Raw genomic sequence first — 24,803 nt, 5'->3', positions numbered from 1 at the left:
GCTCGTTGTTGAATTAGCATTTGCATAAATATATATCCTACTGTATTATACGTGAGGGTTTGGTTTAATATCAATTCATTTTAGAACCGCGGCGTATTTAATCAAAGAGCTACAACAATTAAATACCACAGGCAATATAATGAAAAAACGTGAAACAATACAATAAAAAGCCAATTAAACAAATCAAAAAATACAAGATCGCCATCAACTTTATTTTTTTTTTCTTTATTATAACATTTATATACGTCTTGAAAACAGACTTGGACATCTAGATAATTCTATTTTTCTAATTTATTGATTGCGATTAAATTAAATTGGTTGTAAATAACTAAATGTGATTCTAGTTCAAATTCTAAACGAAATTTCTTTTTTTTAGAAATTCCGTAATTCTAATTCTATTCGAATTTGAGAAAGCTCAAAACGATCTAATTCTAATTCTAATATAATTTCGAAAAACTAAAATGCTCTAATTTTAATTCTAATCTAATTTTAAAATGCTAAAATAAATCTAGTTGTCCAAGTCTGCTTGAAACACTCTTCTTTGGCGAACATTGTAGGCAGAAAAAAGTTTATAAATATCTTCAGGTGCGGCGCAAAATCAGTGGTAATTGATCTCACGCTTTCCGTAAGCGGCTGGTGTTATTCGTTCTGGTGAGTTTCAAAAACGCAAATAATGATCTTTTGTGAATCACTTGTTGCTTGTGAATCACCTCAAGCGAGATTTAATGTTTTGGGCTTTACCAAGATTTAAAAATATATTTCCGAAGGCCAAAAGGATTAAACCATGTAAATGAGTGACTAGCTTTGGCAAGTAAGCTCCTGTGCTGATAAGTTTCAATCTTATTTTTACAGAAGTAGGTTGTAAAGTGTTTAACTTTCACAGAACGAGGGCTAAAGTGCTGAAATGTTTCGCCTAATGTTTTTGTCCGTGCTGATTTGGACGACGAGTAAAGCTTCGCAACCAGCAGCTGTGAAACAAGGTGAGTATCAAGCAGGGGCGAAAGTAAGCCGGAACGGCCGGCACAGTGTTACCATAATGCAAAAACGTAAAACAAGGATATTTTTTACGAGGCAGTGTTCCTTTCGTCAACCCATCCCACCAATTTTTTTAGTGTTTTTAACTAATTTAATTTGCATAGTTGCACACATACATCGAACGATAACCTCAGGTTTAGATGTTCTGTTATAATGTAACTTTGTAACGTCGTATCTGAATTTTTTCGTGAAGCAACATATTTCCAATTCAAAGTGGGTGTTTTTCGAACGAACTCTGTGGCAAATATTAAATAGCTTCTTTAGTTTAGTTTGGACATATCGCACACACCTGAACTTCCCGCAGTTTTACAGTAGACCAGTATAGAAGTATATCAGACAAAAACAATATTATGTTAAAGGATCAAGGGCATTTTGTGCAAAGTAGAAATGCACCGACATAAATATTTCTATGTTCGGCTTAAAAATATCCCAATACTAGCCACAAGCAATGCAAAACAAGGATAATAATTAGTAAAAACCTTCTATTTGATATCTTGACTGATAGCCGTGTTTTGTAATGAGACCTAACAAAGCACGTTGTGCGAATTCTTGTCAACTTAAAATTACAATTTGCTAACAGTACCACTTGTTTTCAGCTCTGTTTGAAATGTTGATTTCGCCAAATTAACAGAGGAATTGAAAGTCTAAAACCGGTAATAAGTGTAAAATTGTTTTCCGGCAAAATTTCATTGAAGTGCCAACGTTTTGATTACGTATTTGGGCAATCTTCTGCAGGCTATATAATTGCAACTATCGTCGAAAATATATAGGCTAATACTAGACAACAATAAGCAGTGCCTGGCAGCAACAGCATATTGAATAAATTTTACTTTTTATTTACTGGTAAAACCTGGTAATATTAAAATATATTCGCGGGCGGAGGACAAGCCCCTTCCCTGCCGTGGTAGCTATATATGTTCACTTACCGGATTTATTTCACGCAGGGCCCACTAAAAACACGTTTAAAACAATAAAATTTACTTTTTATTCATAGTTAAAAAAAAGGTTATATTAAAACATATTCGCCGACGGACCATCGCCTCCCCTTCACGGCCTCCATATATGTTTACTTACCGGGTTTATTTTAACGCAGGGATTGCACGACCTCTGCCCCAGACATGCTTATTGCTTTTTATTTTATTGCCCCAAGTTCCTGAAATCGACTCAGATTCCGGGGATTACCCTAGAGGTCGTTAATCACTTCGTTGCGGCTAAAACGTTGACACGCGTTGCATTGCGCAGGGAAAGTCATAACACGGCGTAAACTAGCCGAAAATTACACGAAATAAAAAGCTAAAAATTGAAAGTATCTTGTGAAAAGTGTATTTTGTTTTAAACCATGAGCCTCGTTATGTTTCTACATTTAATAGAAAATATTTGACACTTAACCGAAAGAAAATTCATATAACAGACAATTCCAGAATTTTTTTGTTGCGTTTCTGTAAATGTTAAATTCAAAAGAATGAAAACAGCTATATGTGGCTACAAGGTCGAAAATAAAATTCGACGTTTCACTATTCCGATAGATTATTATTCATCAAATGCGCGTAGGCCGATGCATTTGCGTTGCTGCACTGGCCTTGGGGCAAGGCACAGACGCCCGTTAGCTGGAATTGCTCGGCCAAATGTCAAAAGTTTTATTCGGCTTGTTTTTTCGAATTTCTTTCGCGATACTTTCAAATGAACAAAAACGTATACAAGTGTGTTTTCAACTTTTTTACACAAATACCCGGCAATGGGGACATTCTGCTTTCGGCACCAGTGTTTGTTCAAAGACAATGAGCGGGCCCTTAATTTCAGCTGTTAAATATTGATAGCGCTGTGGCGTAAGTTGTGGCCTGTTTGAACAGAGAGAAACGAAATCACATCTCATTCCGAAATAAAAAGAACCCCTAAAAAACCGTTAAAAAAAAAACTTTTTATTACTGCAGCATTGTAGATACTATACTAAGTATATTTTGTTGCGTATAGTTTAGTATAGTTGTTTTTATATTGCACAAATTATATCGAATAATCGTTGGAGCATAATGGTTGGAGGTTGCAGTAAGACGCAATAAGAATATCAAAGCCCATACAGAAGTAGGTATCATTTTGCACGTTTCAAATAACTCTTTATTCATTTTCAACATGATGTTCTTCTGCATGGGCCTTGATATTCTTATTACGCAGCAGTTAACAAACTTAAAGTAAATATGTACCGATTTTTCGTTTTCCTGCTAAACGTAGACTTCACGCACGTATAGGAAACCACCGTTTGAAGCAACACAAAACACATCCCTAAAAAAAAAACATACTGATGAGTCATCAGTCAGCACCTAACCTCTATTACGTCACACAGCCGACTGGATGCAAACAATCAACGCAACGTGCTCGAGGTCACGTGATCGTCGCGTTGTGAACGCGTTTCGGGGTTGGCCGATCGGCATCGCATGCGGGGATGCCCCCTTCTCGCTTCAGCAGCACGATTTACACATGGTGAGTTCAGAATTCTCGAGAGGTTAAATCAGTGGTTCTCGACCGGTGTGCCGCGGCGCCTTGGTGTGCCGTTTCTGATGCTCAAGGGTGCCGATAGGAATTTCAGAATTTTTAAGAATCTGTTTTTTTGCTTAATTGGTAAGTTTACATATTTGAGGACGATTAGAGACCATTATATTAAATGACATTTTCCTTTAGGTTTTCAGTTGGTTGTTCCAGTTCTATTTATAGTGTAATTTCACTAAAATACTCACAAAATTCCAGTCGGGTGCCAAAAATCTGTTTATTTTATTTAAGGGGTGCCGTAAGCCATAAAAGGTTGAGAATCACTGGATTAAGTTCTCGCGGTCGTTGACCTTTTATTTCGCGCGACAAGGGCGCCATTAGTGACGCAACGAAGCGCACCTGTGACGTAAGGATCGCGTGCCGAAAAAATGGCGGATACTTTTTTGGGCGTTAGCTTTAAACGCTCAAGGTAAATTTCGCATGGTAGATGCTTAAACGTAACGTTGCCTTTGGGGATGCAACCTAAAATCATAAACCATATATATTTTTTAATAATTATGTATTTTTTTAAAATGACCAACGTTGCCAAATGTTCGCCAGAGATATTTAACAATATTTACGGATAATTGCTGTTCGAATTCGCGTTAAAAATGTTGCCAGAAATTCCAATTGCACATGGAGCAAAAAAACGTGAACAAGAAAATAAAGCAATTTGCACCGTTTTTGGACCAGATGTTTGTTTCTCGCGTCAATCCATTTTGTGTATACGAATAAAACTAGCAATTTTAACGAAGGATAAGAATTGCATTTTTGGATATACACCTTAAAAAAAGTGAAAATTGAAAACCTTTTACAAATTGCAGTGCATCCTAACTAGAAGCTTATACAACAACGTTTGGCTATGTGGCTCTATTTGACCGTGGAATCACAAGTTATAGACATGTTAGGGTCATTCGCATTCGTGCAAGTTTGCACAGCTGTTGAAATTGGGAAGCAATTGTTTTTTAGTGCCTGCTGATTGACATCAAAACGTCCGCCATTCTCCTTAACGCATCTTCGACCAACTTAATTGAAGACTCTGTATACAAAATAAAGAACACATCTCGTGACTTCAATCTTTTCATGGTTCTCTCGGTAAGTTGTCAAAATTGACCAATTTGATGTCGTTTTCTGACTCGAATGGCATGTATGATTTTTTGCTGCTCAAGATGACACAATGGAAATATTATATGGTGTGCATTTTAGTAAATTGGCCAATCCGCGGTTAAATTATATATTTTTCTTTTGTTGCAATATTTTAACTGAACTATGTACGAGGCAGGTGTACCGATTGAAGTGTTTTTGGATCATTTTTAAATGATGTATTTAAAAAAAATAAAATTTATTGCATTCTACTCTATTGACGTTCAAAAAGTTAAAATCTAAAAAGCATCTTTTTTTGATGTATCATGTTTTTTATAGAAATAAGTTAATGATCTTTCTAAATAAGCACATTTTACCCAAGCATTGACGGTAGGATTTAAATCAGTAAGACTCCGCGCTCTGAATTACCCAGAAAAACGACCATACTTGCACTTCGACATACATTGACGTGGTTCTTTCCGATCCTTCCACGGAAAGGTGCCAAGAATCGCCCGGAAACGCGACGAGCTTTGATGTTATTCAAGGAAAAGCTGGAAGTGACGTGAAGTTACAATGCCGAGGTAAGTCGAAATTATTTTGCTACGAGTAAAATGGCGAATTGCAAAACTAGATTTCATCTAAAACGTTTAGAAGAAAATGAATGAAAATATTTTAGTCCTAAATATATCCGATAATGTCCGATACCAAAAGGTAGTATCGGTACTCGTCCGATACTAAGGCGGTATCGGTGCCGAGCCGACGTCAAATAGAGAAGTTTAATCCATCTTTTGTGATCTAACGCAGCAAATTTTACCTTTAAAGTTAAATTTATAAAACAGAAGGCTAACAACTGAACGTGATTACAGTTCTTAATGAAGATAAAGCATATTTTAGCCTAATAACCTGAAATAAGTTACTCTTAAACGCTTTAATCTTATCTAGTTTGCTTGTTTAAGCATAGTAACAACGCCATTTGGTATCGGTACATGTCTCGACAATTCTGTTTAAAATATCGTTAGCGGTATCGGAAATAAATGTCAAGTATCGGACATCCTAGTCCTAATCCAAAATACCAAAATAGATAAATGGAAATAAACAAAGCAAGGGAAAGCATTCTGAATGTTTTGCCTTGATTTAGTTTACAGATAATATTAAATGTATACAATACCAAAATGTAAGTTGTTGATTAAAACTAAGATAAAAAGGGTCTTTCATATATTTTTAATTTCCAGTTCCATCGTGGTTACAACTTTCTGAATCGCGTATCGACGTATCTTGGACAAAAAACTGCACGACTAGCACAGCTGGTAATACAACCGAGGTAAGAGAACTAAGTTCTAGCAGGAAATACAAAAGAGAACCAAGTGTTTTGCAGTGAATACTATTCTCCGTTTGAGTATATTTGCTGTTATAACTTAAAATCCCTTGTTTACCATCAGCACATGTAATAAATGACAACACGCTGTTACACTTTTAGCTAAAGATAAGCACCCTTGCTTTATCTGATGCTGGAAACTACATCTGCTCTGTGAAATACAATAACCAAACGTGGATTGTATCCCGCTTTCAGTTGACAGTTACAGGTAAATTTTATTTCTTTTTTACCAGTCATTTCGTCGACGATTAATTTAAATACATCGTCATCTTAAAAGTTATATTTTAGTTAGGACTAATTTAATTATTTTTAGTTTTTTTTACTTAATTTTTAGTGTTTTTTTAGGTCAAATAGGCCAGTGAAGTAAACCATTTCAAACTGTTTGCCAAGAAATTTTAGTTTTCCGTCGCAAGTTATTACCAAACTCAATTTTGGGTCGCACTCAAAACAATTGGGAACCACTGCAATAAAACCTCGAGCCTAGCCCGCTATAACAACCATGTGTGCTTAAAATAGACAAAGAAGAAGATCATCCTCCCGTCCCATCCATCGTGTGTCTCAGTACCTCCCTCCTAGTAAGCGTCGGTTCGCCTGCCTCCGTCAATTGTAGCGTCACAATGCCACACGTTGCGTCGTCCAGTGGGATTGCGGTGAAGTGGACCAAGGTAAAAACAAAAACGTTCAGTCTATATCGAACGGAAACGCATTAGACAGAGGTGTGGAATTTAGCCGAAATTTGATTGTAAGTTTTGCTTTAATTTCTTTCAAAATACGTATTTTGCTATTGGGCTTAAAACCAATTGAGTATGTATATTGTTCATCAATACAACAATGAAATAGAAACAAAAAAGTAAAACATATACTTGTTAGCGGGACTTACACTCGTGCTGTCCAAGGCTGTATTTTTTTCTTTTTTCATGTTTAAACTTTAGCTGGTAAAAGTCCACAACAAACATCAAGGTCTACTGTAAAAGTTATAAATCTGAAGAAAAAATTATGTTGTTAAAAGGTGCTTTATTTTTGTTAAAATGTTGTCAGTTAATTTAAAAATATTCTGTTATCCTTGAGCATTATTCGACGCAAAGATTTGGGTATTTCAGAAATCTGATAACTTGTATCTTGTTTTGCAGAGCGGCCAAGAGACTGCTAAGTGTCAGAACATGGTCGGTAGCGACGTGGAAACCAGACACCAAGACATCTCGTGTTCGCTGTAAGTTGCCGCAAAAGTGTCGCGTGTCGCCGAGAATTCACAGGGTTGCCGCGACACTAATAATACGTTACTTAAAAAAATAGTTTGTGAGAATATTTACAGTTACAAAAATGGATGTCCATTGGCACTAAAACGTTGCGACACTTTACCGCGAAAGTGTTGCTGGCACAGGAAGCGTGTCGCATGTCGCGCGAGGTTCGCAGAGTTTGTCGCGACAGTAAACATACCCTTTGAGCCTAAAGAGTTGTTGTGAGTAAAGGTTTTAGGGCACCTGTAAAGAATATTCAAGTTGAATTTAAAGTTTTAAATTTATGTTAATATTTGTAAATATGAACATACCTTAAGTTTGATACAAATGTACTGTGATATGTATCACCCTTCTAACAGTCACTATAATTTTGGCCATAGGTTATGAAGCGAAAGTGTACACTTTTAAACTCGGGTGGTTGCATTCGTAATTATAAAAATACAAGATTCTCTCGATTCCATAGTTTTATTATGATACGAAGGCGCCAACATACTTGCATCACACCAATTTACCCAATGCCATCTAATTTTGTAGTAAAAACTCTCTGACGGCAGAATTGCCACTCCTACAAACCATGGCAGCAGAATATATCACCCCATGACATTTTTCCAAAAACTGTGTACTGTGCGCAATCAACCGCCCTAAAACCTTTATTTCGTCGCATAATAAATTTCTTACCAACGCACAAGCAACCGACAATTCCCGCAGAGAGAATTATTTCAATTTTTTTAAACTAAACCGCAAGCAGAAATGGTACAGGCCTATTTCGGGGGCCAGAAAGCGATTTGCTTCACCACAGCAAACTGCAATACCAGCTAAGGGCGACCAAATACGCGCATTTCTGTGCATGATTATAAAAAAGTCGAAAATTAAACCGCTAGCAGAAATAGTACCGAGGCAAAATCCGTTAAAGGTCAGCCCATCAAAGCAATGTGTACACCTGCCATTACGCGCCTCTAATGGCGCCATAATTCGCGTTAATGGCGGAAAGCTAATTAAGCGGGCGCCTTTATTTGGACAGCAGATCTCCAAACGATAAACGGACGCGCCATTTTGATTTGGCGGAATTCGACTAATTGCCGAATTCCGCAAACTCGCTTTTCGCGAAGAAAAAACAAAAACACGACTGTTTTGTCGTGCTGGAAGTTGTATTTTGGCGTGATCAGCTCCTTCCAGTCCTGAGCCGGGTTTTTCCGAACGTTTTGCGCCGCCCGCAATTCTCGCGGCCCGCCAAATATCGCAATGACTCAGCTTTTGTTACTATAATAATGCTGCGAGGCAGGTATGGCGGTGGCGGTGTTGTAGTGGTTCTCAACTTTTTCCGTTATGATCATTATGCCGCGAATGATTCTTTTTCCGACACACTTTAGGTACTTGGAAATCACATTTTACTAATAGTTAATGTCGCTTGATAATAAATTGCGAGTATAGATCGACAGCATCTTGAATAAAACGTTTTGATATGCACTTGAATCATATTTTAATGTGACTGAGAAGTAAGTCGCATCACTTATAAAAGGTGGGACGCAATTGTTATCATTTTGAATTTCTATAGTCGGACCATTAATTATAGCAAATACAATAGGCATCTGCGTCCCATATTTTGTAGCTTACTTAAAGCCACCTTTGCGCAACGACGCAACAAAAAAAATAGACGTCTTTGCGTTTATATTAGCGTTTATCATTGCCGGATCAACAGCGATTTAGCCGCGAAGATGGCTTAAATTACCCAACCCTTAATTAAATCAACCTTTAAATAGAATATAACTTTTCACCGACTATATATATAGAATTGGAATTGTACGAGAATGAAATCACAGACATTTGTACCTTCTGTCTACTTTTTAGGAACCTTCTAACTCCAATGAGATCACCAACATCAAATCAAGACTCAAACTCAACTTCTATCGCCTTGATGTTTTCCCTTCACTTTCCGTAAGTGTTATTTGAGTTTGTCGCTTGTCAATCATCAGTTACCCAAGTCGACTCCCAGTCAATTTATTATTATTGGAGCAAGTCGAGTAATGTCATTGACATAAAAATAAAATTTTGAACTATTAAAACTGATTAACTCGCCCGATTATAACTGAAAATTACAAAAACGCATGAATATTAAGCAAATTGTTTGATGTGCAAATACATTGATCGACTTATTCGATTAGTCTATTGAACTTTTCAGTGAAATTGGTTTCGGGTAATTAATATAATTAGTAAAGGAGATGAAATACTTTAAGCACTGTATACTTCCAGGGTTAGATAGATCGATTTGATTATTTTGAAACTATAAAGCTAAAAACGAAGTTTCGCAACGAAAGTAAAGTTTTTAAAGCTTTAGTGTGCAGTAAGAGACCTTAAGCTATCTCGAGTTAACTGCATCCAATTAAAATATTAAAAGGTCTGCATATTTATAAGCTTTACATCATTGTTTGAAGCGGTGCGATTCCAAATCTATAATAAAATCTTAGAACTTTTATCGTCGGCACTATGTGTTGTGTTCTGTTGAAAGGGCAAGATTGTGTTGTGGAAACACACGCTCTACAATCCACTGTTAATTTTATCATTATGGAAATTTACAAAAACAAACTTCTATTTTTGGTCTTTATTCGTAGTGCGGTCCGCTCATCGGATATCGGCTCGTACCAGGTCGAAGTGGATCTAAACCGTCGCGGGATCGCAAACGTCAGCTTCGAATTGATGACGTCAAACGTCGCGCCGCAGGGAATTGTGAGCGAACAACAAGGTAGCTGGAAAATGTTTGCAACGTTTTGACGAAGAACGCGCTATATATTTGTGTAATACAAACATAGGAAAGGGATTTTTAATTGATTTTTCGAAAGTAAATCACTATTGGTATTGGGATAAAAAACTCATTAGGCACAAAAACAAAAATATATCCTATATTTAATGCATATAGTTCCCTACAGAAGTTTATGTTTTTAGAGGACTGCTCAAAATGAACAAGCAAATGTTTCAAAAATATACCAAAAATATAGTAGTTTGTTTGCCATTTTTCACGTGGTTCCTTCAATCCTTATAAACTTTATGGATGCTCGGCAACAAAAGTATTACTGATAAGAAATTTATTTTGACTTCTTCGATAGATCATCATAAAAGTATAGAAGCCCTGATAAAAAAATGCTTAGTACAATTCGGTTTTATTAAGATTCCCTGAAAACAGCAGATAATCTTACAACAACATTGCCGTCCCTATACTTAAACCGCAAAACGCCGTGTCTCCGACAATTTGCAAATCGTTTCCATCTTACCCGCGCGTTATCTCACGTATACATAAGGGTTGTATGGTGAGGCACGAAATCTAGATCCGATTATGACGACAGTGAAGCGTTGTGTGACGTCACAATCGCAAGGTGACCCTCAGCTGGTCGCCCGTGTTATCTGATGATTAGGAACGGCCCTGGTATGTTTAGAGTCGTAGATTACAAGGCGATTAAGGCAAGGCTGTCTGTAGGAATTCAGATTTCTTCATACACTTTCTCAGTGGTTTTCAACCAGGATCTGCGGAACCTTCGGGTTCCGCTATTACAGTCCAGGGGTTCCGCAATTTCTAAATTGTTTAGCTAATTCAGGTGTCTTAATTACACTAGGGTTCCTCGAGCCAGTGGAATTATTGCACTGGGGTTCCTCGAACTAGTGAAATGTTTCCATAGGGTTTCACTACAGCAAAAAAGTTGAAAAGCACTGAGTCGTGCATGCCAGTCTGGAAAATTGTCACACCGTAATGTTTGATTTTATTGACGTTAATCCAAGCACTGGAGTAGAAATTTTAAAGTGAAATCTTCCGCAGGAAATATTATTGAACAAGGTACATATATATGGAATAATAAGTTTTGTAACTATAACGGTGCCTTGACACTTTATGGTTTTCACTTTTCTGATGTCGTATAGCAGTAGGGAGGGTTCGTCTAATAAGCAACGATCCGATGTTTTTGCCCAAAATTTTAAGAAAATAATTTGGTGTTTCCAAAAAAAAATTGGAAAAAATATTTTTTTTATAATTTTTGTTTTTATCGCAGAAATGTAACGAACGTAATACTTTCCACCAGGTTAAATGGCTTTGTTGCTCATTATTTTTATATCAAAACTAGGGATGTCCGATAATATCGGATCGGGGCCGATACCCGATTCCAAGTGGTAGTATCGATAGTTGCCCGATACTAGGGCGATATCGGTGCCGAGCTGATATCAAATTAGTATAAGTAGTGGTTCGCGAAACCTTTCAGGCATCGATATAGAAATAGCATGTACAGTATCGAACATCTCTAAATTCAGAAATGCCTGCAAGTTGCACTTTCGGAGAATTCCAATTAAAAACATTTCTTTTTAGTTCCGAGAAACGGCAACAGTTCGTTGCGTTGCAATAGCGACACCGTGCGGGCAATTGTGGGAGGCCAAGCAACAATCGAATGTCGGTTTACAGGGGATCTGGGGAATACCCGGGTTACCTGGACAAAGGTGAGTTTTTAGAGGAACTTTTTTGTGACTTTCAAGTATTTTTTTATCCGCTTTGTTGACAAACCTTTCAAAACTGCCCACAAAACCAAAACCTGTTTTGCGAAGCCTAAATAAATATATAAATATAACTTTCGATGGCAAGATATTTTTATTTAAAAACTGAAATCCATCGTTTAACGTTCACAAGCTGTCATATAACATTATGCCATATCAGGATAATATAGTTTTTCACTTAAACGCTTGTCTATTTTTGCAAACTAATATGCCTTTAAAGTTTAAAAAGAGAAAACCAATTGCCAGTTTTCAAATTGGCCTAATTCAACAGATGAAAGAGAAACTGGTTGTTCTGACCACTGTTTATAATTTCAGGGCATTTCGCAGACGCCGATTTGTGAAACCAATGGTGGCATTCTGGAAAACAAGAAACCGCAATGCAACATGTGAGACAAATTCGTTTTTATGCTTTTTTTAACTTTTTCAGGGTTTGATCGGAAAAGTCCGGCTTATTATATGTATTATTAACAAGCCAAATTAAGTTGTTTTATGGGAAAGTCAAATTAAGTTGCTTTATGGGAAAAAGCAAACGGAACAATAATTAGAAGGAAAATAGGAACACTGCTTGAACCTTAGTTTTGGATTGAATGTATTTCATAAAGGTACATATTCAAAAACTTAAAACAATTGGCACTTTTAACAAACTGTATTTAACAAACTGTATTTTCACGAAACCATTTGTCAACAGTGTCCCTTGTTTTTAATAATTGGTAAAGTCCCTTCTTACTTAAAAAAAAGTTTTTAAGACACGTTGCAAGTAATATTAGTCTGTAATTGTTAACCAACGTTTCGCCAACCTATTCAAGTCGCCTTTTTCAGGGAGAATAATTCTTTCATTTATGTCGATTTTGTTTTGCTATAAGTTCGGATAACAACTTATACGTTGCAAGTAAATATATGTTTTTTTCTATTTTGCAAGTAGACATAGTTTTTTGATGTGGAGTTTTGTTATTGTCGCTAAAATTAAAGGAACAGTTCAGAACTGAAAATAGAACTATTCCTTGTTCTTGAGTCTTCCAACCACGGAAATTCTCACGATTTCGTGTGCCGTCCTTATAGTTTCAACACGTTTAAGGCATAAAACGCGCCTTGGACGGACCGCAAAATATTTGTCTGATTATTATCATCTTTTGTTTGCTGCGGTTCGAGACAATCTGTGACTTACATCGGCTGTACAGACCGCTTAGCGCAGAAACATCAAGTGCAAATAGGTCGCGAGGGCCGGAACAGATGTCACGAAAACCGGCCGACCGCGCCACAAAAAACCCTGCGGCGTTTTGACGGAAATTTTACCGCTCGCGATTGACCTGCGTAACTTGTGAAGTGACGCGAACCGGTGTATAGCTTTGAAACGAAATCTCATAGTTTCATTGCGATGTGAAATGGCGTTTGGTGATTTGTAATTTTAAAGCTTGGAAGGATGATGGGATATTGTTCAATCTTTTTTCAAGATATTGCAAAAACTTGCCAACAAATTAAATCAGAAACTTTTCTGAAATACTTCAGGTCGAAAACTGATTTAAACCACCTCGAACTAAATTTAAATAACACACTTTGGGAATATTATCATTGCAAATCGGATCGTATACTTCTGCGAACGCGCCACGAAGAGTATTTTATTTCCAATTCTCGGGTTTATAACAACTGTTAGCTGTTCTTTAATCGCCCGGATGAACTTCAGTGGTCTGGAGTGCAGGCTTCAAACCTGTAGCTGATTAGCGTCAGAGTGGTTCAATTCCACCTTCTGGGCGTTCATTATTTTTTGCTTATTTTTAGTTGAGTCAGCTTAGTAGTGTAGACGGAATTTAGCGGTTATGGGGCATTTTTACATTTTTTTAGCGGCATATTTTTAGAAGCATAAGGTCGTTGATAGGACAGTTAATTTAGAGCGGGCCGATTTCGAGTGCCTTTCAATTGTCACAATTTCAAGATAGACATTTTGATTCGCTCTTTATAAATTGTCTATTAAAAAGCTTTTATAAACTGTCTATTAAAAAACTTTATTTTTCTGGAGCTTCTATATCGAATATCGTTATTTTTTGTGGAGCGTCTATTTTAGGGGTTCTTAAACTTGGGTTTTTGACCCCTTGGGGGTACGTGAAATAGTTTTAGGGGTCCATGTAGGCCTAATTAAAATCTTAAATAAATGTTTTAAAAGAAAAGTCTATTTGTTTTGTGACGTCAACCTTGGTCCACCCAAACTAAAAACATATTTTATGTGTCCGCGTTAAAAAAGTTAGGAGTCAGCGTTTAAAAAACTTTTTAAGAACCCCTGGTCCATGTCTATATCTTAATTTTAAGGACTGCATTACATTTCTTGAGGCGTATCCCGTTTCAGAAATATAATTTTATATCCATAGGACAATGACACCTGCGGGAAATTTGCAAACGCAAGACGGAATCTTGCTCCAAGGAGAAATAAAAGCTACGCTGTTCTTTAACAAAGTTGATGAGAAGGACTTTAGTGTTTACACTCTCATTGTCACAACTGCGTTGGGCAGACAACACAGGGCCAGTGTGACCCTTGACAATCAAATGAAAGGTTTGCATAAAAGCTATTTTGTAAGACCACTTTAACCCTGTAAATTGAAACTCATCGAAATAAACTATCGCTAAAAAGTTTTTAAACAAAAATGGCTTGTCTTGGCTCAGACAAAATGAGTTGGACATAAGTTATTGTGTAACATAACTTGAGTTAAAATTAAGTGTTTTTAATAAATATGCTTTATTAACATCAAGTTAATAAGGTACTTAATTTTTTGTACCACTTTCAAAAATTGCAATTTGCTGACTATGTGTTACGTTTTTGTTATTTATTGGTTGGGTTAATTTATTATTACATGACATGTTTACCAATTATAATACTTTAATTTGAATGACTGAACTGGGACTTGACTTGGGCAACTGATGACTTTAACTGAGAGTTGAGCTTTTGCAAAATACATGCCTTGAAATTAAATTATTTTACAGATAGCTTGACTGGGACTTAGCATACGTAATTTTAAAATAACGGGGGATTGTTGCATATATAGTGTATTGAATACTGGTTTGGTTATTTTTTTTAACAGGTTTGTTAGGAAAACTGATCAAGATCTGCATTTCATGCGAAGGCTACACCTTAAAATATTTAGATTTAGGAGTTGAATGTTATTCTTGAATTCGATTTTTTGAACCCACATTATACCCGACATCCCTCACGTATGCCACTCTCGTTCAATTTTTGCATTCTGTCGTTTAGAACTTAACCTGATGGCGTCATCATGCGAAAAGCTCCCCGCCAACCAGTTGACTGGTTACCGCGGCTGGCCCCTTCCCCTGAAGTTTACCTCGTTTTTGAATTCGTTTTATGATGAGAGCGAGCCAGAAGATGAAGGTGACGAAGGCGATTATGAAGATTTGTACGAGAATACACCAACCTCCATTGAGGTAAGATATGCGAAAAGTTTTCCTGTTACTGTCTGGCTACTTACATTCTTTCTGTCGGGGCCAGCTTTTTCCTGTTAAAGAAACACAACTTCGTCTATACATGTGATTAATTCATTTATCAAGGTAAAATCACGTTGGGAATTGTAACGTGTTTATTTAAAATTGAAACACTTTTATCGATTGCTAATTATGCCGACTGTGGATTCTAACATTTATTATTAATTTGCGCTTTTACCGTTAAATATAGGTTTAGGAATTTTGAAGGTTCTTGCATCTCGGGACAAATACCATTACGTAATGGTATTTTCAAGTCTAAATGTGAATGTTTAGGGCGGCCATATAGTATGAACGGAATTAATAAACACTGAATATATAACTTGATTTTAATTTTAGAAAAAATATTAGTAGGCTAGTTAAAAATAATAAATATTACAGAGAAATATATTTTTACCACATTGTTTTTAGATTTTTTTCATTTTTCGTCAAAATTGAAAATTTATGTAAAAAAGATCAGAATCAATTATAAAAAATAAAACGTATGACTCAGCGTCCGCCTGCTTAAGACCCGAAGGCGTCGCTCACTTTTTATCTTTTCTCAACAGTTTCAGTTGTGGGATAATACGTCTGGAGTTCTGCTTTTCAATCGAAGCGTTTTCAAAGAAGATTTGCGGAAGACCAGTTACAACATCCCTGATCTCAACAACCTGTCTGTGGTGGATTATTTGATGGTGGCCAAGGTAAAAATAACTTGAATTTATTCAACTTTTTTTTTTAAACCATGCTATGCTAGACAGTGAAAAAAGGGAGATCTTGTCTCACGCCTCCATAGTAAATTCGATAGATTTTCGCCAAGCACTTCTGCCACAATACAAAAACGTCAGCTTTTCTGGAATATTTTAGATCGTACTGATTTAATCCACCTCGAACTAAATTTGAATAACACACTTTGGGAATATTATCATTGCAAATCGGATCGTATACTTCTGCGAACGCGCCACGAAGAGTATTTTATTTCTAATTCTCGGGTTTATAACAACTTTTAGCTGTTCTTTAATCGCCCGGATGAACTTCAGTGGTCTGGAGTGCAGGCTTCAAACCTGTAGCTGATTAGCGTCAGAGTGGTTCAATTCCACCTTCTGGGCGATTAAAATCTTTACTTCGCTGGGCTCAGGCCAATTTTTTAGTTGGTAAAACATGACAAGAAAATTTTACAACAGTATATTTTATTCAATGCTGTGGTACTTCGGTTGTATTATATGAAAACATGAGGTAACCTTTAGTAGCGTTACCGTTAAGTTTATATTGGTCTTGCTTCTCCCCCGTTTAGTTTTATCCTTGAAGTTGACTATCCAAATTCACCGTAAATTGCGTTGAGCTAATCTTTGCTAAGTTTTATTGCAATTGAATATCACGCAATGATGTGTAACTATGTGTTTTACTAAACATTTCTGGTGATGGTTTTAACTTGGGACGACAAAGGTACAGTTTGTTTTGCTGGAGGTTGACACCCCTATAAGAAGATTGCTAAAAATCTATATTAATTTAGTTATACGTAAATGGGTGAAATAAACGATTTAAAGTCGCTGCCGGACTCGAGTATATTTTATTGGCATGAGTCGGATTCGGAAGTTGGACTCGGGGGTGTGACCTGTAAAATAAATGTTTTTTAATAGTTGGCAAAGTATTTGTCGATTTAAGACAAAAGCATGCAATGTTATTCGCCTTTATTATTTCAATAGGCTAAAGATAAAACATACCTACGATATTTTAATAAATAATATCCGTTTTTAGTCGCCGACTGGATGCTGGAGTCGTTCTGTTCATGTCAACATAACCGAGTTGGAAGTCACATCTTGCGAGGAATCAGTTCGAAGGTTCGATCCAGTATCCAGAACAGTGTATGAGGGATCTAAAACGAGTCTTCCTTGTGGAGGTGGGTTAAGTATTAAAGTAAAATACCAGGAAACATCCTGCTACATAACTGTGGTTTTTGGCTGTCTTGTTTTGTTGTAACATTATAATTAGGATTATAGCTTGCTTAATTCAGTCAGACAAGGTTCGAACAACCAATGTTGTAAATAGCTATTTTTAAAGACCCAGTAAGTCCATATTTCGTAAAATAACTCAAGTTGAATTCAAGTCTGTTCAAGCATTGTCAAGTCAAGTCTCAGTACAAGGCAATAGTTGCCCCAAGTCCCAGTCAAGTCCTTGTTATAACAAGGCAACCACAAATTTAAAGTTATTTAAAAACAGTGACATAAGTGCACGTAGGTCAAGATTAAGGCAACGACTTCAGTTACTACAACACTGCCAACAATTCGAGGTCGAGAGTTCGAAACGCACTGACCACTATTTTTTTTTCATGACTGTGTTTGCTTGCCGAAAAATCCTTAATAAAAAACGACTTTTGTAGGGGTCACCAAAGGCCAGTGTTGTTGTATACACATTTAAAAATTTTATTGTAATTTTATTTGAAGACCGCTATTCAAATCCATTTTACAACGGAAAGTACTCGGATTTGTTCAATGTAACTTGGCTACGAAACTGCTCAAAGGTGAACGACCTTGCGACCCAGGGAGGAAATGCGCCCTTGGGAAGGCCGGTGAATGATACGGTATGTTCAACTTGTTTCACTACGATGTTACAAGAAACAAATAACAACGTTACATTGAATATATGTTATATTATGACAATCTTACTGTATAAGTATAGCCGACACAATCTTGTGGGAAATAAAATAATGTATAAAGAGATTTTGTCTTCCGTTTAAGTAAACTTTGTCAAAATAAGGTCGCTATATTCGAAAAAAAATTGTATAGTTGTTAAAAACTTGTTTCACCCATAGATAAAATATGCAAATATGTTTTAAATTTTTTCTTACACACTTTGAAAAAGTAAAAGTTTGCGCCGGTTTGCTATTGTTCTGAACTGCATCGTGTAACTTTGGGCAAAGTCAGTTGCCTTTTGGCATAGCAGTAATTGACGTTGTTAGTTATTATTCGACGCAATCATTATGCCTTCATTTAAAATCATATACCATAAAGCGGTATACCTACCTAAACACTTTTAACAGTATTTTACTGGGCTACTTAATTGGTAGTTTTCGTCCGAATTTCCAATTTTTGGTTGAATATGGACCTCAAGGTTTGCTTTTCTTGTCAGCTTGAAATCCAAAACTTCTCGTTTGATCATCCGGGAGTTTACACGTGCGCGGTGGAGCATAACGGACGCACGTATTATGTTCCGCATCAGGCCGTTTGCGTGAAGCGTAAGTCATACTAATATTTAAAACTTTTACAACCCAGATTTCGCATACAAGCAGGAAAAAGGAGTAATGAATTGCAGACATCATAGCTCATATTATTCGCCACTATACCAGTGGTTCTCAACCTTTTCATCCCGTAGACCCCTTTAACCGCTATTCAAAACTCAATTCGGCCCCACGAATTTTTTTATCCAAATACAAACAGAGTATATAATATCTTAAAAGGCTATTTATCCGTTAAATTAGTATTAAATCATTACTTTACTGAACTATATTTGGATAAAAACAACAATCCAACAGTGAATAACGGAGAGCACACAAAGCGTATTGTGACGTCATAAGAATACAGAACTGTACACTTCAGTCAAAGTTTTGTCTCGTTTGTAAAAAAGACCTACAAGGTTTAAATTGTGAAGTGTACTTTGCTCATAACTTGTATAAATGTACATCACTTAACTAGTGTTTTATCGTTAAGATCGCCAAGGTTTCACTGGTCCGTCGGTTCAGTGCACACAGCAAAGCGTCCATGCAAAGGTGGGGAGTTTGGCGTCCATCCAATGTACTGGAAACTTCTATGGGAATTTGAAGCCGGACATGCTCAGCGCGAGGTGGAGAAAGGTAAGCGAACAAGGGCTAGTGTTGACTTGAGGGTATATCCGATGACATAAAAGACTTTAACCGATATACTATTTCAGTTTATTTGTCGGTTCTGCATTAAATGTAATCGATTCCAAGGCAAACAATTTATATTTAAACTGGAAAAAAACACTTTCTACTGGAAAATATTCGGACTGAGTAGTTAATTTTGTTTGATTATTAGCATCAATCCTTATATGCAGTGGTGGGATTCAAATTTTTTGTCAGCCGGTTCTATCACAAAAGTCATATATTTCAGCCGGTTCTGTTAGAAAAAGTCATATTTTCTGGGAAATAATGAAAGTAGTTCAAATACAGCAGCAGAGGCGTAGCTAGGGGGGGTGCGGGGGTATCCATATGTCCCGGGGCGCCAAGGTAGAGGAGCGCCAAAATGAGGTTTACAAATTTTTCACAACAAGGGCAAAAAACGATCACAAGCAAGATCGCACCAGCGGCTGCGTGGCAGACGTCATCTGATACGCAACCCACAACCAGACTGATGATGTTACCACCCATCACAGCAGCCAAGATACTGATTCTGCGTGCAGCTGGTTTCGTCTAGCTTAGTGTTCTTAACCTTTATTAAACCACGCCCCTTTTGGTAATTGTCCTGCGCTTCGCGCCCCCTTACGAAAAGCAATTCGGTATTTTGGAATTACATATTGGTTAGACAACATAAAAAAGAGAAAAAAAAGAGTGTATCGTTGGTTGCACGCAGCGCGAAAAAGTTCTGTTTATTTGGTTAAAACTATAATTTACATAGGACCGTTTTTTTTTCTTTTTAGAAGTTTCAATCGTTAAGTTGGGGTTAAAACCCGAGTTTGTACAGGCGCAATAATGGTGCCCAACCCAAAATTGCACAACTATACCGTATAATTGTTCCGACTAAACATAGCCCTAATCGGTCGTAAAAGTAGCAGTTCTAGTCCAGCAACTGAAAAACAATTAAAAATTAGTAGCGAAGCTCGCAAATCGCAAATCCACGAACTATGTCTTCAGTTGCCTACACGTGTAATTTTAATGTAAAGAATAGGTCTATAGGACATCACAAAAAACAGAATGAACACCAAACTAAACCATTCAAGTCACCATAAAAGCCAAGACTCATTTCGTGATGGTTTGAGCCAAGCTGCTGTAAAACAGGCCAGAACAAAATACTCGATCTGGGGATTGAGCTGGACAAAAGAATCAGCTGACTTAAAAAGTGCCTGGAAACTGGCAAAGGATGCACGACTTTCATCAGAAGAAGAAATTGAGCGCGTTATGAAGAATGTATTTGATCGGCTTCAATATGAGATGTCAACACGTTTTTTCACGACTAAAAGACCTGAACAATTAAATTGGATATTTGCTGGACGTTAAAGAGTCTTCTATCTGACACAGATGAGGATGCAACGCGAAAACACGTCGAAATTGTGCAGATTTTGCGAATTTCTACGACACGAAATTTAACGGCAACGATCTTTTTATTGAAATTGGTGATTGCCGAATGCTGCTTAGTAACCGAACTGAAGCTCTCCTTTAGAGTTTGTTGGTTTTATTGTGTTTTGATGATGACGTATTTCCAAATATGCGATCTTCACTACAAATTCTGTTAACAATAGCAGTTTCAACTTGTACTTATAACGCAACAATTACATTTTCAGACAAACAATCACAAAACGAAAATTACTACAATTATAAAAATTAACACAATGTATGACTGTTACGAGCGACCTTGACCATTGCACATTTTGAGAAAAACAAGCACGTGAGCTACTTGGATCTTAAAAATCAATGTATGCAATAAGATGCAAAAATCCATTGACAGTAACTAGTAATGCTAACCGGTTCGCTGATCTCATAAAATTCCGCGAGACGGTTCTGTAGAACCGGTGCGAACCGGCTGAATCCCACCACTGCTTATATGTACGTAACCGTAGTAGTTTGGCTAATTTCGTGACTCACATTAGCTTTTACTGACGCCATTTTGTTTATTTTGTGCTTTTCGAAGACACTATATTAAATAAAATCTTACTTTTTTGGCAAAAATTTTCTGTTATTTTCATTCAATTAAAGCGTAAAGAATCGACCGATAAAAATTGGTGTGTGCATATAAACTGGTGGACTAAATAAACACCTATATTTCATTAAAACACACAATAGCTTTGAGCGTGTCTGCCTAACACGAACAGCAAACTTATTTACAACGCTTCTTCTCGTTCTGAACTTATTTTTTGCCAGATGTAACAACGCTAAGTTGTGTTGTGTTCAGGTCGACACAGCGAACGCTAGTCTCGCTTGTGTCAATTACTTCTTGGGAAGAAAGAGTCGCAAACTGACGGATTCAAGGATCACTTGTCACACGTAAGATACATTAATACGTAATGAATTGTAAACAGTTTTCTAGGTTGCCCAAAGAATTGCTAAAACCGTTTTATGCACACGTAGTGTTGTAATTTAAATCTGCCACTAAGGAAGTCGGATTGACAACTAGCTAATTCTAGTTTTCTAATTCAATCAATTAGAGCACAATGCGGCTAATTCTAATTCGAACCTAATCTGTCAATTGCCTGTGTGCTTTAAGTCTAGTTGTAATTCATAATTTACCAAACGTGCTACCTTGTCCAAAGGGAATTTAATTCTCTCAGTCAGAAAAAAAAAACTTTTACTTCTTCTTTCGTTTTTCATCTGTTTAATAATTAAAGGTTTTCATATGTTCCACAACCAAATAATGGAAGAAAAACACCTAAAACAATATTTTACAAATTGTGTTATTTTATGAAGTAAGTAAGAAATAAAACCTTCAAGTACGTACGAAAAATTCTTACTTTAAAACTGCAGTAACTGGAAGTTTAGTTGAATATATTTACCATAGCGAAACGTGTCATTTTTTATTAAACCATTTTCTGTCACAGGTCGGTTTCAAGGTCACCTTGCTTTCTCCACATTCCTGGAAAGAAGGAAAGAGAGCGAGGAACCGTAACTGTCACAATGACCATCAACTTCCAGTAAGTAAACACAAAAGAGATGTGATTCACATGAACTTTAGGCGAATGTTTAATGTGTCGTTTAGGCGGAACACATTTATTAGGAAACAATACTTAGTTTAAACTCAGATGTTGACTGTAGCGCCAAAGAATGTGTAGAATTTAATAAAAAATAATCTGAAACCATTGGTAAAATCTGAAACCATTGGTTATATTCTAATTAATTTATTTCAGTTTTGGGTAATATTGTACTAAATTGAAAAAAAATGGACGAAATTAATTTTAGTTTCCGCCAAGCAAAAGTAACCACGTCTCCAAGAGGATCCTAAACTATAGGTTGAAAGTCACCGCTCTTACCGTTAATATTTTATTCAATCAGAAACGTCAAGAGCAGCGACTTCGGCAGCTACATGGTTCTCCTGGGCGGCTCGAGTAAAACCTCGTCAAACGGCCTTTCAAACGCCACAGTTCACTTGGTAGAATCCCAAGAGGAGCTGGTGAGACAGATGACGCGAAAAACCGGTGCTCTTTGGGCAGGAATCGCAGTCTTGGTGGCCATTGCGCTCACGGCCGTGTCAATTGCAGTGTTTCGCCGGGTTAAAGCGGCCAAACGCCCGCCAAGCTGCGTGCCTCAACGCAGCCAGTTCGATCACGTCGAACTGATCAGTCAGACCTCGAGTTCGCCACAAAAGAGCCCGTGATATCTTGTTGATCCGCTCCGGAAGGCAATAGGTTCGGTGTAGGTACAAGCGGAAGTGCTTCACAGCGTGTGAAACTTTTGCCTTTTGCTAAAGATTTCGGTGAAGTGGGACATTGCAATGATGTCTTCAATTATATCTTGCATCTGCAGACACGTTAAATAAACTATAAATGAAGGTTTAGGTACAACGACTTCAAAAGCCAGTTGATACATTTTAGCTGATTGTGCTGAACGACCGCAGGAAACAATGTGTTTATTGTGACAGAGATTTATGACAAAGTTAACTGTGTTGAATGCGCGCATACTCGCCAATTGTTGCTTTTAGTTTATTCTTTTGGACAAATAGGGAGTATAATGGCTAATATTTGGAGTTGGACCATTGGTTTTTGAACCGGAGTTAATTTGGTAGTTAAGGGATTTGCACAACATCTAATAAATTCACTGACTGAGAAATCCAATTCGCAGGAACACATACTACACTCACTGATTTTTGATAACATTAAATATTTTGAAAGCTTGTGTACAGTAAACAAGCCTGTGTTTAATACTGATGCTGGGACCATTACTTAAAACATGAAAAAGGATCCAGCGGCAAAATTTTAATATCATTGCTTTGTGCAATTTTATCCCCAACAAACTTTTTCAGGAGGGGTGGCATTTTTTTGGCAACCATTACATCATTTAACATACGAGTTAAGACTTTGCTATAAAATATATATGCATTGCAAACCACATTATGGTTTAGTTTTCCCTCTTTGTCTATTGCTTCTCCACTTGCCACTCAAACCGCAATAGTGTTCGGTGCTTTTCGCTGGCTTTTGATCTGGATAGGCGTTTAGAGAGTTTTTTTTTCGTTTTTTTTTCTACTTTGTTGTTTATTGCATTACTGTGCCTGTATTTCGCAGTGTTGTCTGATGCACCACACCTTGTTTTTTAGCGACTTTATAGGTGGCAATACACGTTTCAAAACGTTTACCGAGCCTACTTGGGGAGTATTAGAAGGAGTATTAGAAATCAACAGGCTGCATAGCGCCAAAATGGCCGCTATATCAAACCAAAGGATTAAAATACGACCATACCGCTTTGCTACAAATCAATTCTCGTTAACTGCGTTTTCAATTGATAGCTAAACAAATACACTAATCGCAATCCACTCCTTAATCCACAGCAAATCCAGGTCATCCATATAAGGCAATGAGCGATAAAATGAAGCTTTCACCGGAATACAGGTCGGAAACTTTTTGCTTCAACTCGGAACTTGTGCATTTTGTACCTCGTTAAATCAGCGTCAATTGATTGCAGTTTAAAAAGTCCGGGAATTTTTACCTCGCTGCACAAATTTTGCGAGTTCCCGTAATTGGCCGTATGCAGTAAACAGAGATAAACATTCGCTGCATACCGTACTCCCTTCGGCCTTCGCCCGCTGCAGATTAAGAAAGCGTACGTGTCCACCGTGGGTTTTGGGACACTTATTGAATTTATACTAAAAAGTTAGGTGTTTTTAAAATTGCAAATCAAAACGTTGTTGTAAAATGGCAGGTTTTCGCGTAACCCAACTTTAGCAGGATTAAATACGAAAAAACGAGGCCAGTAAAATTAGCAAAAGCTAGTCAAATGCACCATTTTATAGTTTAACAGCATTTTATTGGAAGCCAAAAGTGTGTCAACATTCAATAAAAATGGACACCGTTATTGGGTTAACCTTAAATGCTAAACGAATCATAGCACTGCCATATTTTCTCGTCGAAAATTCGTGTACGGCAAAGTGTAAACGTGGAATTAAATCCAGCAAACGTTTCGGGAAAGCAACTTGTTTACACAGTTTTTCGCGGTCAATGTGAGCTGTCGGCCTTTTGTCATCAGTCGGATGACACGTCGCGCCCGTTCATCGAACAATCGGATTAGAGGAACGGAAAGCACCGGAACGTTTCGCTCGATTAAAAACACCAAAACAGTCGGCGGCGAAATGTTCAGCAGTTCGAAAATTCTGTCGTCGGGCGGCGTTTTACGACGAGAATGTGGCGCTTTG

The 24,803-nt window shown here is 37.1% G+C and overlaps 1 protein-coding gene and 2 non-coding genes across 3 annotated transcripts; all 3 read left to right on the top strand.

Annotated features, from left to right (window-relative positions):
• Positions 1–888: 888 nt before the first annotated feature.
• On the top strand, positions 889–23,735 carry LOC146169920 (uncharacterized). The gene is made up of 22 exons (XM_083387861.1): positions 889–980; positions 3,374–3,510; positions 4,525–4,650; positions 5,072–5,219; positions 5,871–5,959; positions 6,116–6,221; positions 6,530–6,678; positions 7,144–7,223; positions 9,100–9,186; positions 9,861–9,991; positions 11,597–11,724; positions 12,094–12,164; positions 14,139–14,320; positions 15,017–15,204; positions 15,807–15,941; positions 16,996–17,137; positions 17,682–17,818; positions 18,367–18,472; positions 18,945–19,087; positions 21,360–21,451; positions 22,003–22,095; positions 22,454–23,735. The coding sequence occupies exons 1-22, from the start codon at positions 905–907 to the stop codon at positions 22,773–22,775; spliced, it is 2,868 nt and encodes a 955-aa protein (XP_083243987.1). The 5' UTR covers positions 889–904; the 3' UTR covers positions 22,776–23,735.
• On the top strand, positions 13,443–13,529 carry Trnastop-uca (transfer RNA opal suppressor (anticodon UCA)). The gene has a single exon. It is a non-coding gene; the product is annotated as a tRNA-Sec (tRNA).
• On the top strand, positions 16,261–16,347 carry Trnastop-uca (transfer RNA opal suppressor (anticodon UCA)). Its single transcript has one exon. It is a non-coding gene; the product is annotated as a tRNA-Sec (tRNA).
• Positions 23,736–24,803: the final 1,068 nt, after the last annotated feature.

Source organism: Ascidiella aspersa, chromosome 1 (assembly GCF_963924565.1).
Source record: "Ascidiella aspersa chromosome 1, kaAscAspe10.2, whole genome shotgun sequence".
Taxonomy (NCBI): Eukaryota; Metazoa; Chordata; class Ascidiacea; order Phlebobranchia; family Ascidiidae; genus Ascidiella; species Ascidiella aspersa.
This window is presented reverse-complemented; position numbering and strand designations above follow the sequence as displayed.